Source organism: Solanum tuberosum, unplaced genomic scaffold (genome assembly GCF_000226075.1).
Source record: "Solanum tuberosum cultivar DM 1-3 516 R44 unplaced genomic scaffold, SolTub_3.0 scf00485, whole genome shotgun sequence".
Lineage (NCBI taxonomy): Eukaryota > Viridiplantae > Streptophyta > Magnoliopsida > Solanales > Solanaceae > Solanum > Solanum tuberosum.
Window position 1 is genome coordinate 250,132 of NW_006239399.1, and position 18,046 is coordinate 268,177.

The 18,046-nt window shown below is 29.5% G+C and overlaps 1 protein-coding gene across 1 annotated transcript; it reads left to right on the plus strand.

Moving 5' to 3' along the window:
• The first annotated feature begins 5,105 nt into the window (after positions 1 to 5,105).
• Positions 5,106 to 9,181, plus strand: LOC102605159 (ATG8-interacting protein 1-like). The gene is made up of 3 exons (XM_006364089.2): positions 5,106 to 5,195; positions 6,929 to 7,756; positions 8,869 to 9,181. Exons 2-3 carry the CDS (start codon positions 6,932 to 6,934, stop codon positions 8,974 to 8,976), a joined length of 933 nt encoding a protein of 310 aa, XP_006364151.1. The 5' UTR covers positions 5,106 to 5,195; positions 6,929 to 6,931; the 3' UTR covers positions 8,977 to 9,181.
• The last annotated feature ends 8,865 nt before the right edge of the window (positions 9,182 to 18,046 follow it).

The window sequence follows — 18,046 nt, forward strand, 5'->3', positions numbered from 1 at the left end:
TTGTGCCTTTCTTTTAGCTGAATCATCTCAAATCACCTTCACCACAAATTTGAGAGCTTTACACACATATATATACTATATAGGTTTGATCATTTCTTTGTAAGAAAAAAATACAATTCTCCTATTTATAAGATTACAATAGGGAATACCAAATGAAATCATGAACATGACTATTAATAAAATTTAGGAGTTATGATCATGAAAAGTCATGAGAATAATGAAAATAAAGACAATTAAAAATTATATTAAAGAATATAAATAAATGAAAGGAATAGTAATTGCCACATTCATATTTGTAAAATAATAATAAATAATAAATAAATAAATAAAATGTAAAAAATGAGCTGCACCAATTGGGTAATTAATGTGATGTTAGTGGGCTGAGTTTTAAACGGTTTGAGCTGCACCAATTGGGTAATTAATGTGATGTTAGTGGGCTGAGTTTTAAACGGTTTGAGCTGCACCAATTGGGTAATTAATGTGATGTTAGTGGGCTGAGTTTTAAACGGTTTGAGCTGCACCAATTGGGTAATTAATGTGATGTTAGTGGGCTGAGTTTTAAACGGTTTGAGCTGCACCAATTGGGTAATTAATGTGATGTTAGTGGGCTGAGTTGTAAACTGTTTGGGCTGCACGTTTTGGACTGCAGCAGAGTTAGTAATTAGTCCTATTTAGTGTGATATTTTTACTCATTTATGTATTTATTTTGAGGTAAAAAATCAGAAATAATTCAGAAAAAGATAAAAATAGATAATTGCAAATGCTGGCCATTGGAGGGTGCCACATCATCGGATCTAAATTCAGCTTTATATATATATATAGATTTACATCATAGCAATTTTTCGATTATTTAATTGATATACCCAAAATTAGACTTTTCAAAACCTTCTCACCACGTCAATTTTTTTTTGTAATAATATGATTCAATTAATTAGTTAATGTGTCTATCTTTGTTATAAATGTTCCTACATAAATAAAATATTTACCTATAATAAATTAAGTAATTTATTTTTATAATAAAATAATTAATCTTAAGAAAAAGGGTCAAAAAGAAGAAGAAAAAAATACAAATAAAGCGATAAAAAGGTGTCACATCTCCTTGTCTATATTTCTTCTTTATATTATATAAATATATTATGTATACATATAATTTTTTGCCTTGTTTGTTCAATTTATCCCCTTTACATCTTTTATTTTTAACTTTGTCCCTTTAATGTCTCATAATTCTTCATTTCTTTTAAGAAATGTCAAATCCTTTTTTTCCTTCATTAACTATCTAATAATAGATAAGTTACCAAAAAATAAATAAAAAATCAAGTCTCAACATAAATTGTAAAAGAAGAAATTTAAGAATACACTTCGACTAATGAATACAATTTCCAACTGAAATTGTATACAAATTTGTTAAGTGAATATGGATCAATGGTATGAAGATGAATATGAACCAATGTATACATATTGCAGTTACAGTACACAAACTATATTACATGATTTTATTTTTGTATGCATGTATCATATTAATCTCTTTATCCATACATTATATAGTTACCACTATAATTACTGTTAATATTTTTATGTATATAAACAAAATATAGTTTATGTATACATACAAAAATTGATGTATACATCTACTAAATTTATACGTCAATTTTATGGAAAAAAAATTGTATACATATAGTATATTAAATTTTCATGTATTTATTATGTAATTGCAATTATAATTGTTGTTAATATTCTTATGTATACAAACAAATATAATTTATGTATACGGATTGCAGTTTCTAATAAAAATGGCTGCTTTTATTATTATTATTATTTGACTATTTATCGTCAATTGTCTGGTAATTAGTAGTCGTTAATTTTTTCATTAATATATTTTCATGCCTTAAAAGTAGTCACAATTTTTTTAACGAGTTAATTAGGAGAAAAATATTATTTTTTTCTTCCTTAAAAGTGGGTGTACCATTTCTTAATGAGTTAACTATAGGAATTTATTTTTTTCATTCCTTAAAAATAGGGAACACTAAATAATTACAATAAATGCCTCAATTAATAATTTCGCTTAACTGATACTAAATCGGTATATATATATATTATTGTGCTATCATTAAGGCTGATAATTACGTTTAACTGATATATATATATATATGTGTGTGTGTGTGTGTGTGTTGTTTAAGGTTTCTTGTTCACACCCTACTAATTAGTCAATGATACTATAAGAGTATCATTAAGGTTAAGGTTTCTTATTTAGAAATTACTCATTAGTCAATGATATTGTAAGAGTGTGTATATATATATATATATATACTAGGTAATATATATAAGTCTATACATTTGTACAAAGTAAGTGTATAAGATCTCTTGTGAAAAAAAAACAATATGGGTGTAGTTTAAAAATATGGGCTCTATAGATAGAGTTATTAATTAGACTGTATATTTTTTAAATTATTTTAAAATATATTAAGTACGATTCTGTCAATTTATTTATTTATTTTTATAAATTTTAAAAATTATTCAGTACAATTATAAATTTATATAAAATTAAACTTTCTATTTTTTAAAAAGAAATCTAATAATCAGTTCAATTCGATCACTAAATCAGTTTTGTTAAAAAAATCAATACCCATAATTGTAGTACTTCATTATAATATATTTGAAATCCTAGTTCGTTAATTTGTTTCATTTGCCCTTTCATTTTTTTAGTTCATTTCAATTTTCACACACTGATGGAAAAAGTTAATATAAATTCATGAAATATTTCGTACCTTTGCAAAGTCAAAGTTTGTAAGTCAATGTTATCTCTGTATAGTTGCTCTACGTACGTGTAATCACTATTAAATATATATACGTATTTTTAGACAGAAGAAAATAAATCGGCTTAGTTTATGCAGTTTACCAATCACAAAATCAATAGATACGCACAAAAATGAGTACCAAGACTTGAGTAATTATTTTTTCTATGGTCTTTATCGATGAAAGTGTATCAAATAAAGTGATCCAGTGGTAGATTAGTACCCACTCAGGGTACTTATAACATGGATTGTATTTTTCAAATGATGCATTTTATAATTGCGTAATTGAAGAAAAATTATGAATTTAATTTTGTCATTTTTACAAAATTGACTGAATTCGTTGGTTTGATTTTTTCCCTTGCCAATTAACGAATGGACTCTGTTTTTTCTTATGAAACACTAGTATTATTCTATTTGTTAGTTGTCACTTGTAATTATGAACAATTGTAGCCAAAGAAAAAAATTGTATTTAGCTATGAATTTTTTTCGTGGCAAATAGTTGAATTATTCACTACAAATTTTTAGTCGTCGCTATTTAACAATTTTGCGATAATTTTTTGTTGTCACTAAATCACAGATTGATTAGAGACAATAAATATTTGTCACAAATTATTTATATTATTAGTGACGAAAATAAATGTCACAATTAAATCTAAATTTTTATAGCTAAAACTTATAATATTTAACTACGAACTCTAATTTGTCGATATTGTAACAACATATTTTTTGAGACAAAAAATTTTTGTGTCCAAAAATTAATAAATCTAAGACAAAAAATTATTTGTCACGAATTAGATACATCATTAGTGACGAAATAATGTGTCACCGATAACTTTAAATTCGTGACTAACACTGCTCAACAGATGGCTGCCAATTCATTTTTTGGTGGGAAACTTTAGTCGACAAAACTTTGCTACGAATTTTTATGTTTTGTCACTAAAAGTATGTATCTCGTATATTTCAGCACGAAAAGTTAATTTTGTCACTAAAAGTATGTATCTCGTATATGACAGTTCTAGCAGCGTGGACGAGACATTGTATCATCATATAGCTAATAGTGATGGTTGTCGGTTACAGAATCTCCCAAATTGAGTTATTTTGTATCTTTACATACAAAGTGAATATTTATTGTATTTTTAAATACATTGAGTTGTTATCTACTGTTTTAAATGTTTTATATAAACTGCATCTTTATTGTTGTTTTTATACTGCATTGAGTTGAGTATCCATGAGTTGAGGTTGAGTTGAGTAGAGTTGAGGTGAGTATGTTTTCTTCTTTCCAAGTTCAAGCTTTTATGTTATGTTCGGTGTTCCCCTTACACGCTCGTACATTCAATGTATTGATATCATTTGGTCTGCATTGTTTTATGATGCAGTTACAGGTAAATCAGGATCATCAACCGGCGCTCTGTTGATCCATTCAAGTTCCAACTAGATTTGATGAGCCTCTTTGCTTTCCGGAGGGTTTCACATTGAGTTTACATTTCAGTTTTATTTATTAGGATGTCGTGGGTCTTGTCCCGACGTCCATCTCAGTTAGTAGAGGCTTCATAGATAGTAGAGTTTTGAGAAGTCTATTTCATTTTCATTTGTTAATGTTCTAGACTTGAGTTGCCTCTTTTGGCCGGTGAATGTTTTAACACATTTATGAGTTATTTATTTTAAGACTATGAGTAAAGTTTCTACTTTTGAGTTTATCTATTATATATTGAGAAAGTCTTCCGCTGAGAGTTGAGCCAAGCCAAGGGTTCGCTTGGGGCCAACAATGGTTCTTGAGTGTCGATCACGTCCAGGGTGTAGGCTCGGAGCGTGACACTTTAAAACTATCTCAATATATTAAAATATATACTTTGAACTTTGAAAAGCAAAACGTAATATAAAATTTGACCACAAAAGGATTAGAAGTCTTTTTATTTCAATTGTTTGCGTGATTCTAACTTGACACAAAATTTAAGAAAATAAAAAAAGAACTTTTAAACTTTGTGATCATAAACTAAATATATATATATATATATCAGAATATGATATAATCTTAGGATTATAAATATGTTATGGAAAAGTAAAAATTTAAGAATTTTTTTAAAAATAAAAAAAAGAATTGGTAGCGTGCCACACGCTGGATGCTTCTCTCCTCACGCAAGCAATCAAACAAAAAAATAGAAAAGAAAAAAGGGGGACTAGCGACACGAACGACCGGACCCACAGATTTTTTGTCCAAATTAAGCAAACCAAACGGCGCCGTTTGTTTGAAACAGTTACCGGCTATCCCGGTAGCCTTCTCTTCCCCCAAAAATTGTTTCACTATAATCATTCTCTTTGCTCGTTTTTCGAGACAGTTTCTAAAAAATCTCTCACAGTAGCAGCACAGTTTATCTTCATCTCTATCTGCTTAATATCACTTCGGTATGTATTCCAAAAGAATCGAATTCCATTTCTTTGTTTTTTGATTGTTTGATTCTTTTTTTCTTATGGTTTGTTGATTGGATTATATGATCATTGACTTATTTATTCAGTTACTCTGCTTTAGCATAAACATTTCTATTGGATATGGTTTTGGATCTCTTTGCATGTCCTGATTAGATGATGATTGAGCAAATTGAATGTTAACAACTTTGTGTACATGTTGTGCATAGATATAAATTGATTAAGAGGGTAAGAGAGAGAGAGCAGTTTTGCTGGTAAACAGTCAGAAAAGAGAGGGATGAATCTAGCTAGTGTCAAGATACCAGATTCATCTGAACTTTCTTTTTCTTCTAAAATTTGGGGTTGGGAGGGGAAATGAGGAGGGGATTACAAGTTGGGGGAATCAAACCCTCGCTAACAAGTGAAAGTTCAGGTAGCCAACTAAGCTAACTAAATGAGATATTGATATCCCCGGTTCATTTGAATCTGGTGTTCTCGATGCTGATCATATATTTATATTTAAAAATCCCTAAAATTGTAGTAACAAATATTAGTAGATATGAACCCATGACTTTAAAAATACAATGACTTCAATGTTACAAAACTCAAAAGTTGAACATATAAATTTTAAACTGTGCATCTGCCTTTGAGAAAGGGCACATTTTTATTGGCTTAATTATAGTCTCTATGTTTTAATTTGTTTGTGTTACTTTCCTTTTTAGTCTAAAAAGAATGTTGCTTTCCTTTTTGACAATTTTTTAGTTTCAACTTTCCACATGACATTTTTAGAACCACAAGATTAAAGGACATTTTGATACATTTTACATACCTCTAATGTAAGAACCCAAGAATCAAAATCTTTTTTACCTTCTCAAACTCCGTGTCCAGTCAAAATCATATGCAAGCAATGGAGAGCCACGAATTCTAATAGGGATTCAAAAAAATGTTTAAATTGCTATATCTAGAGGAATTGACAGTTTATATATGTACCATAAATAAATAATCTTTACCCTACTTCAGTGGCAGATTATGTACAAGAAAGGGGTTTGAATCTCCTTCATCGAGAAATTATACCACACAAATAGAATAAATATGAATTTTTTGGTTATATGCCGACTGTTGAATCCCCTTGATATGAAGAGAAGACTTTCATAGTGGTAAAGAGGGTTCAAAAGTTGTTGTAGGTCATAGCTTTATATCCCAATTATGACATTCTAGAATGTTTTATCATTTCACGGCTCCACCACTATCCACCTTGCATAGTATAATTTCGGATGTTAGGGATTCGATTTAACCCCTTCCTTACCTTTAGCTCAGCCAGCGGTGGCGAGACCTGAACATAGTATCATTATGTAATACCATCTTGAAGCATGTGACCACTTTATGTAAAGCTAATTGGTGTAGTTTTGGTTTTTGAGGTATAAATATGTTTTATTTAGCAGGGCAAAGTATTTTCCTTGAAAGTTGAAACTTCAGGTTTTGAAATTTGTCGACTTGCTAGGTAAAGCATCAATTGATGTTAAACTGGTGACTGTATAGGTGTAACATTTTGCAAATGTAAAGTCTTGGAAATTCTTTTTAACCTTCTATTTTTTATGTTTCTTGGATATATTTGATTTTTGAATGTGGTCTCATGCTTTATTAGCTCCTAAGTTCTAATCTCTATTCATTTTCTTTTGTTTCCCCTCTCTTTCTCTCTCATGAATGTGAAGTGTATTGAGTTTTAATTACAGAAAATGGAAAATAATAAGGAAGGGGAGGAAACTGCTCCTTCTAGAAATGAGTGGGAAGTCGTATCGCTCACACAGTCGGCATATGCTGCTGCCCCTGATTCAAGACAGGTTGATCTCGTTGATGATAGTAGTGCAGAGTTTGTAGCTGAAACTTCTGATCCAATGATTATGTCGGGGCACTTTGGCTTTCCACCAAATCAGCATGAGAATGCGGCATTGCAACCATCTAATGATGAGATTCTCAATGAGAAGGGAAGTGAAGATGCTACTCCTGAATTTGTTGCTGACAAAGGGGTTGATTCAAATACAGATGAAGTGAGGCCAAAAACTAAAGGATTGAGCACAATGGAATTTCTCGGAGATCAAATGTTTGATGAAAAGGTTAGCATTTTATCCTTAAGTGGTGCAAAATTTGAAGAAGATGCAGTCTTGCAGGGGTCAAGTTTGGTGGACAAAGAGCAGAATTTCTTTAGTTCTACTACGTTTAGTTCTTTCCATAGTGAAGAACCCATGGGTGTGTCAGCTTCCACAGAGGAAAGCAATATGCTTGCAGAACCAGTTGAACTCGTTCACCAGGTTATTGATTCTGGCATATCTAATTTGCCAAAGGCTAAAGATGAAGATAATGATGATGCAGAAAATCTTCCTTGTCAAGCATGGTGGAAAAGACGGGCTGTTTCACTTCTTGCCCACGCAAAAGATGCCAACACATTCTGGTCCATTTTCATTGCTGCAGCTGTTATGGGCCTCGTGGTTATTGGTCAGAGATGGCGGCTAGAAAGGTGGCAGGTATTGCAAATGAAGTGGCAGTTTGGAGGCCATGATGAGGTAATTTTACTACAGTTCTACTTGAAAATAGTTCAAACTGGTGTCTTCACTGAGTTGATCATGTTTTACCTTGGGTCTGACATTGTTAGTGCGCTTTTACCAATCAGCTAAGTAGATGATGAAGTGATTAATTAAGAAACTTCTGCTGTAATTCTTTTGATTAGTTCCTCCTGGAGAAAGAGGTGATTTACACCATTTACATAAATCCTTTTCTCCTCCATGTCCAGCTTCCATTTCATTCATTTCAAATAATAGTGGCCCATGAGATAGTTGCAGACGCCGTATAATAGATACTTTACCTGCTCTTTCACCCTTTTGTTTCTTCCTAAGAGGTTCATCTTTTCTTTTACTGCATTGGTCTGTTATTATTGAGAGATTTTATCTTTCAATACCACTATGATTTTGTAATGTTGAAATATTTATTCTGCTTTCCCCTGAAGCACTGCATATTCTTGTTCCTTGGACACGCGTGGGATATGTAATTTACTTTGTCAATCTTTTGACATGACATCCTCTAGTATGGCACACATCTTTAGAGGTGGGACTGGGAGTGGAATGAAATAAAGGAATTTCTTCACCGTCTATATGAGTGGCTTTTTAGGCGGTGAAAGGGAGGATTGGATGATATGAAAGCGAGAGGCATTTAGGGTGAGTTTTTTTAGAGGGAATCATCTAGAGACAGAATAGGAGGGAGATCGGCAGAAAGTGGAAGATACTAAGGCATCTAAGAAGGTAATTTGCTTTACTTGGTGCACGTACGAGATGCAATGCTAACAGTTGCTCGTGTAAGGAGTGGGAGATTATCCTACTACATAGCAAAGTTGCGGTCAACTTCAGGAGTAGATTTTTTGTTATTGAGCTTGTTTCCTGCGGTATATCAGATAACCTGCGACTTGAAGTTCTTTCTTTGCATCCTTAAGCTTTTTATTCTTAAGTTGGCTGAAATAAGTCTATTTTACAAAGACATGGGGCCTTAACAAATGAGTGATTTGTTGTGGTTTACTATTCCTTTAAATCATATTACTGTATTTCATATCTGCACCTCAAAATATTTATTCTCTCATATAAGTTGCATAGTTGGATTCACCGATTTGTTTTCCTTGCATCGACAGATAATGAACAGGGCATTTATTAGTCCCATATCCCGATTGAAAGAAGTGATAATTGGGAGTAGTCGTCGTGGTTCCTTTATCCGAGGGAATGCTTCAACACAACGTTAAGATGATGATGACGAAAACGAACTTGTCTGTGTGCAAGTCATAGCTTAGGTTTGCTTTCCAGTATACCTAGTATTTATTTATGTTTGACGGGGTTTAACGATTGGATATGTTGTTATGATGGAATTGTAATCATGGAATCTACAAGCAAGCACTTGAGGTGACATTATTGGGAAAAAATCAAGTAAATTTTGTCATTCCTCTCTAATATTGATTCCCAGAATTTACAAACAAATGTGCATAAGATTGAAGCTATCTTCTGGAAATTAGCTCCCAATACTTAAAACCTTCTTAAAGACAAATGTTGTAGTATACTGTGATCCTTAGACTAATGTTGTAGTCAAAACCTTTTGTTCTATTTTAACTTGGCATGGAGTTTAAGAAAATAAAGCAAAATTTTGAATTTTGTGCTCTTAAATTAAAGATATGTTAAACTGGTGTTAAAAATGTAATGTAGAATGCTGGAATTAAAGAGTCGTCAAATAAAAATAAAAGTCATATTTTAAAACAGATCAAAAAAATAAATAGGATAAACAACTTTTCATATTTTTGAAGAGCAAATGAACCTCAAAACCTTGCAATTCGTGGAGGAACCTATTAGATGACACATTAGATTTTAAAATTAAGAGAGATTGAGAATTTGAAATGCACATTGAACTTATCCATTTAGGACCACGTACCTCAATTTTCTTTTTTTGGGTACTGCATGAACGTAGATATCAGACAAAAAAATTCAACGCTTTAGTCAGTTTTTCTAGAGAAAATTTCAGAAAGCATGACATTATATTCCTGAATTACTAGATGAAGCGAAACTTTCGAACACATTGTATACATTGTCCTAGTTTCAAGTTGTATACACTCTATCCCACTAGAAATACTGCATTAAAATATTTGATACTGTGTCGAATCAACTCGAAATCGGAATATTGTTTAAAATTGAAAACAAAGTGAAAGGTTCAAGCACCCTTTGGGATTGCAAGTTAAAAATTTATGGATTCAACTTTAACAATCAATATTAGTGTAGAAGAATATGATTGTTTAGAGGATGTTGAAAAGTTAGATGATATGTTGTGTCAAATAAATTTCTCATGTGTAGCAAAATCGTATAGTCTAAGAAAATCTGAATAAAATCAAGAAAAAGGAATAATTTTGTGGAAAAGTTATTCACAACAAAACCTTGTAAACTTTCAAAAACGTATTTGAAAAAAGTTGTTTACCTAAATCTCATAGTGTAAGGAGTAAATTACATCATATCCCTACTTTTTTTTAATTACAATAATCCCTTAAAATTTGTACCTTCCCGATACATAAGTCACCATCTGGATACATTAATTTTGATACAAGAAGTATCAATCTGTTACGCTAGAATAGGGAATAAAAATTGGAAATCAAATTAAATCCCATAAATTACGCTTACGTTTCTTCTTACTTTCAATCATACAGAGGCAAATTCTAACATAAAGAAGAAATTCAAAATTTCAAATTGCTTCCCCTTGTTCACCGAAGAAACCTTTCAGATTTGATTCAAAAACTTGTCGAAATTTCGGGTAAGTGATGTGAGTTATGAAGGATACCAAAGTGATGGAATAGTTGTTGGACAAAAGATTTCTTTTGTGAATCTTCAAGTTCATAGAAGATCCTTTCAATTTTGATTCAAGATTGTCGAAAATTTTTGAGATTCAAAATTCTTCTCCAAGTTCATCGAAGATCCTTTCAATTTTGATTCAAAATTGTTGAAAATTTTGAAATTCAAAATTCTTCTCCTAGTTTATTGAAGATCCTTTCAATTTTGATTCAAAATTATCAAAAAAATTGAGAAGATACATCATGAATATCTTCATTAGTCTTGTTATTATCATCGTCAGTGGTTTGAAGAAGTACTTGAGCTTCTCTAAGGGCTCTCAGCCTCTCCCTTTGTGCCGTTGCCGCCGCCGCCTCTATGGTGTTTTCCTCCTCTATCAACATTGACTATATACTTGTATACTGAACGCCAAATTTGAACTCTCACTGCTTCTGCAGAGTAAAAGAAATGGGAAAAGTAGAAGAACACAACATTGATAGAGCAACCAAATGGATTTACATGTATCAGTTTTTATGTATTTATATATCATGTCCATAAAATCGTGCATGATACATTATTATTCATAACTTTAACTTCAGGGTAAAGAGATCTCATAATGAAATATATGGAATTACATGTATTGTGTTGTGTAGTCAATTTTTTAATTTGTGATCTCGAGATAGATATATTACTCATGATACATTACTATTTCTAAAATATTTAGTAGATTGCTAAGTACTGTAATCATACCTGATACATTAAAGTAGTAAAGTTTGCATATAAGGTGTTTGGTTTTAGATCGATACATTACCATGTGATAGTTGTTACGTATCAAATACATGTAGTGTTAATTTGTATGAATGTATCATGACCAAAAAAGATTTGATTTGTTTTTTCGAGATGAACATATTACTCATGATACATTATTATTCCTAAAGTATTTAGTAAATTGCTAAGTACTGCAATCCTATAGATACATAAGAGAAGTAAAGATTGCTTGTAAAGTGTTTGGTTTTATATCAAAACATTACTGTGTGATAGATATTAAGTATCAGATACATGTAGGGTTAATTTGTATAAATGTATCATTGCCAAAAAATGATATTTAACAGTAATTTGTGTAAATGTATCATGACCATTAATGTGTATCAGATATGTGTGATACACATTCGTCATTAATATGTATCAGTTATAGTACATTATGATTTATGTACCAAGATTATTATTGGGTAATCTTGATACACAACAAAAAACTGTTTATTACTATCTATATCCTTTTTAAATTAAAAAATATTGAAGATACATTATAAAACTTGATATATTATAAATGATACATTAGACATTAATTATGTATCAAGTACATAAGTATTGAACATGAAACCTACTAGTCGAATATTCAACATTATTAGGGTTATGTATCAATGTAATAAATATATATATATATACATGATACATTGCATAAAACATAATCAATCTATTGTAGCATTGATGTATCAGAAATTTCATACCACTAGCAAAGGATAATTTAAGAAACAAAATAAACAAGATACATTGAGAATATGTAACTTCGGTAAAGATGGGCGTGAAGATGAATCCTTCTTCGATTTTGCCTTCTCCAACTCAAATTTCTGCATGAATAATGGATCGTTTCTTTTTTAGATCTATTTTCAACAAAATCTTCATCGTTAGAATCAAAGACACAACATACAATATCTTGAGTAGTTAAAACTAATTGGGTAATCCTAATACTAAAAGAAGAAGCACCATCCATAAGTATCAGTAAATTGATGATGAAAAAATAAAAAACAAAAACAAAGATGAACAGAGAGAAACAAGGAAGACGAACTATCTATTCAAGGAGTTGAAATTGATTTGATTGGAAAGAGAACGATTTTAAATTTCAAATTGTTAGGAAAGAATTAACTGATAAGATTGTGGGAGTGAAATAGGGAAACAATGATGGAGTAAATTAAGGAAGAGAAATGGTTTTGGGAGTGTAATATTATGTATCCAGAAGTTTAGTATTGAGAGTAAAATAAGGAATTTTGGAAATATTTTGAAATTGTAGGGAATAATGAAAATTATGAAAATATAAGATGTGTATATAAGTAACTTTTCTATAAAATAATGCAATGTTATCCCTTAGGGAATACTTTAAGCACAAACTGATCCCTCAAATTTCAAAGCTCGTAAGAGTTAGGGAATTTCTAATATTCAAGTGCACTAACATTTATGGTTGAAGTCAAATCCTTAAATTTTAATGCACAATCTCAAAATTATGCGCACAACACAAGGGTTTGTGGTGGAGTGGTATATACTCCTTCATTCTTAATCAAGAGTTCTTGGGTTTGAGTTCCCTTGGTATGAAGTCGCCTTTGTTAGAAAATGCTTTACCCCTATGTGAGACTTCTCGGCGCGAATCCGAATTTATTTGGACTCTAAAGTGATTACCGGACACTGGATGACAAATAATAATTAAAAAATAAAAACCTTCCGCACACATTCTGATTCATTTTTTTAATTAGTCACTTTATTAACATATTTTAATTTTTCAGTTTTAGGCGAAAAATCAAGCATTATGATTTATGGTGGTATAAATCATCAACACTTTGAGACTCTTCGCAGAAAGTTACCATTTTCAATAAGCTAATAAGTACTCTTAAAAATAGTTTTAGATTTATCAATACATCTTTAATTATGAGATGAAATGAAACTAAATTATTAGTATAAGTACCTATGTGAAATAGTAATCTTGTTAAAGGAATTTTGTTTTCATAGTTATATCATAAATGATACATTCAAATGAATTGAGTTGATATTTTTTGGTATTTAAAGTCATATTTATCATTGAATAGTCAATTGAAAAATACTATACTCAAAAATTAATATTTTACAGCCGACCAAAAATTATCAAGTTCTACAAGTATTGATTCATAACATATTTGGTGTGATTTAACATTAAAAGATTCGGACCATATTTAATATATTATTAACAAAAATGTTCATATATATACATATACTAGTTTCATGGCACGTGCGTTGCACGTGTATCATATCATATAGTATATGATGTTGTAAAATAGAATTAATATTACTAATTTAAAGCTTTTTAGTAAATAATTATAATTGAAAGAACATTGAACACATGCTTTTAAATGATTAATACAGATTATCATAGAGTTAATTATTTTTTGAGAACAAAATGACCAGATATCATTGAAACATTTCAAAAACATTCAATATTTAAATATGGGGAGAAAGTGACATTTCTTTAATAGTATTGTTTTTTTCTTTACTCAATTTTGGAAACAAATTGAACCAACAAAATATTAAAAAAAATAGTAGTATCAAAAAGGTCACCAATAGTCTTTCCTCTTGAGGTTATGACCATAAATAATGGACACCATTTAGATACAATTTTTCTCTTAAATATTCATACTTAAATTTTATTATGTGCATGACACTAATAAAGATTGCCATAAATATTTCAATATTTTATCTTTATAGGTAATACATCTTTTAAAAAATATTATTACTCAATTAATATTTGAGTAAGATTATCATAGACATGCAATTTTATGAAAAAGTGTACTTTTATAGTGAATGTCTACACTGTTATAAGTAGAATGTTATAGAGACAAAAAATATAACATCAAAAATTAGTTCTAAAGAAAATTAGGTTGTTACAGTGAAATGTTGTTATAATGAATGATGGTTAAGTAGAGGTTTGAGTGTATGTCAAATATTTAGCTTGACCACCAATTCTTTGTTTTATATATATACTAGATAATGTTGCCCGTGCTATGCACGGGCCCAATAATATAAATGGTATATTTTGGGGCTAATAACTGAGTTTTTGAAGCTATTATTTGCGTGGATAAAGGAATAAGTTTTTTTTATCACAAACCTGTACTTTCTTTGACGCTATTTAAGGCATAATAAGACTACCCACATACAACATTTTTGAAATATTTTATGTTGTCAATTATCATGATTTATAGTATTTTTACGCAATTTTTAAATATAAAAATAAGACAAATGAATTAAAATGGACCCAATATATGTTATTTTTATTGTCTCAATTTATGTGACACAAATGAAATTTGGAGAGTCATCCAAATTTTCAGCAACATCCGACGGTAATAAATCTTCTTTCAACAAAATTTAAAACACTTGGAGTAAGGATGGAGGGGGGGTTAGTAATTGCTTTTTATATATATATATTTTTTTATAGAAAGTACAAAATGGTCGGTTTGTGGGGTCATAAAGGACCTACCTGAAAAGATAATAAAAGAGAGAAATGTTGGCTTTCAAGTGTACTTTTTTTGCAAATGGACCCCTCAACAGTAACATTTAGTATAAATGTGGTACTTATACGGATTATGAAGAGATTTCACATGGGCCTAAAAAGCACTATTTCGTAAATAGGGGGTCCTGAAAAGATATATCACAACTTTTGTAAACTTAGAATTTTCTATTTTCTACTATATTTTCTACTATATTATAAAAGAGAGTTTAGGGCCAAATCTTGAATATTATATATTATATTTAGGCCCTAAACTACTCTTTTTATAATATAGTAGAAGTAGAATATAGAATATTATAAAAGAGAGTTTAGAGCCAAATACTTCGAATATTATATATTATATTTAGGCCCTAAACTACTCTTTTTATAATATAGTAGAATATATTTCAGTAGCATAATTTAATGTTAATATATCAACAATATCACCTATGGTGAAAAATATTTCATTTTTTTAAGTTTCTACCTTTACTTTGCAGAAGTGTTGTCTTCTCCTCTTTTCTGTCGCATACATATCATATAGTTGTTGCCTAATAAAAGTATCTAGTATCTTATAGAAGTTGTATCATGATATAAAATATTAAATTTTTTCAATATAAAAATTAATAGATGAAACAAATTTAAAGTATTATTTATAGAGCCTTTAATTTGATTTAAGATCGTTTTATGATCAATCACTATTTGCTTATCTATTTTTAATTGCTAACAAGGAGTGTATCTTGTGACGTAAATAAATTTCAAATTAAAATGAACAAAAAAATAATAGGAAATTCATACTTAAAGAATTGCATACTCGATAGAAATATAAGAAAAAAATAATATATGAAACAATTCATAGTCAATGAAGAAGGAAGACGACAATACATGTTCATTCTATTTTCACCCTAGTGTTCCATTTGATTGAAATCTCTTGCCACCAACACTTTACTTTCACTGTTAAAAGTATTTAAATTATTTTTTTTAGACTTTATATTGTATATAAATCAAAGATAGTTATTTGAATTTCCATTTTTTTCATTGATAAACTAAAAATTAAACATAAAAATTGATTCAATCTATGAAATCATATATATAATCACATGTTTACCTTACACCCAACAGATATATTGTTCATATCGTTATAAATAATTTTCAGTCTATACAATCAGGTAGGGGTGTTCACGGTTTGGATAAAAACTGATCCAAACCGAAAAACCTAACCAAATCGATAAAATAAAACCGATTTTATTTTAGTTTGGTTTGGTTTGGTTTTAGATTTTTGAAAACCGGTAGTATTTGGTTTGGTTATGATTTTATTCGAAAAAACCGAAGAAATAATCGAACCGAACCGATGAATGATATACATATATTTTATTAATATACATACTTAATACATTGCTTTTATAAACAATTTTAAAGATCTTATATATGTTTCCATTAAAATTTCTTTAAACTTTACTTATTGAAAGCAAGAATGTCCAAGGTGAAAATATTTTTCTTATTGATTTCATGTATATGAGTGTCTATGACAATTCTTATGGGACTGAAAATGTTATTGTCTCTTCTTTCTAGGCCAATATAGTGAATTTTAAAGCTTTATTGATAGTAAATTCAGTGATCGAAAGTTCGGTAATTTAAGTCATTCTAACTATTTTTTGTTTTGAATGGATTGTTGTCACTTTTTTCACATTTTGAATGAATTGTTTCTTTTATTTTTGTGTATGGTTAATAACCGAATAACCGAACCAAACCAAACTGAAACCAATAACCACCAAACCGATAAATGTATATTATATTTGGTTTGGTTTGATTTTGATAATTATAAAACCGATTAAGTTGGTTTGGTTTTGATTTTGACCAATAACCGATCCAAACCGACCTGTGAACACTGCTACAATCAGGCATGATTTGTTCAATGGTCAATAACAACGTTGTGTTATCACGTATATAGGGGTGGTATAAGAATGTGAAAAGTTATTTAGCAAAAAGATAATATAAGGAAAGATGAAGATAGAAACAATTAATGTAATAACTAATGAAATTCATAATGCTATAACTAAAGAATGTAAAAGGGTGTGACTAACATTTGGAATAACTAATAACAAGTAAGAGAATTTATAATGCCATAACTAAAGAATTAAAGTGCAACTGCTGAATTTCTATTAACTCCGCATTGAAATAAATAAATAGGACTTATAATTAATTATATTATTTATTTAGATAGTTAATTAGATTTTAATTTAGCGTAGGGGGGGAATAGTAATCCAACTTTGCACTTCATAGCTTTTTGTGTATTCCACGTTTATTCCATAATACTTAATATAAATTAATTTTGCAAATGATAAATTTTAAACGATTCACATATTTTCATATTTGCTATGAATTTTGTTTTAGAGAAAAAAGAGAAGAAATCAGAACATTTAAAAATGCTATATTTTGAAGTTAGAAGATCTTGTTAACATGATGATACTTTCATGACAAATATAATACTTTAATTTAAATAAAAATACTTACACATACATATATATCTATATATAAAGATTTGCATATAATAAAAATATTTCTGTCATAAAAATTAGTAATTAAATGAAAATAAAAATTAAACTAATACACCCTTCAACCCGGCGTCATTCCTGAAAATCTCAATCACATAAGTAACATTGTAAATAAAGTTATTCTTATGTCTTGAGCATCAACAAAAAAACTCTTGACAATTCTCTTACTCATAAGAAGTTCAATATTTTTTTTAAAAATATTCAGAAGCATATATTTGCTTCACAGGAGAAATTCTAAACAAAAACAAATAAATTTAGACTACTTCACGTTACCTTCATATATTGAAACATTACGTACTACTATATATATTAAACAAAAAGAAGAAAAGCAATTATTGTATCACCAAAAATCATTTCCCTCAAGTACACAAGGTTCTACAATATATCCTCTTAGGATAGAATGATTTACTTCATCAAAATAGTGGTACCCCAAATTCCCATGACCTTTAAACTCACTCAACAACAATAAATAACACGAACATTTTTAAAGTATAAGAAGAAGAAGATTAGAAGATTAGAAAGTTTTCCAAAAAGTCACAACTCATCAAAAAAGTCACAACCTTTCAAGAGGACATTTGATATTCATATATATATATGGGTGTTTTATGTAGGGTATTATAGTAATTTAACATTTAAGTTAGGGAGTTCATGCTTTTAAGGTAGTATATATATATA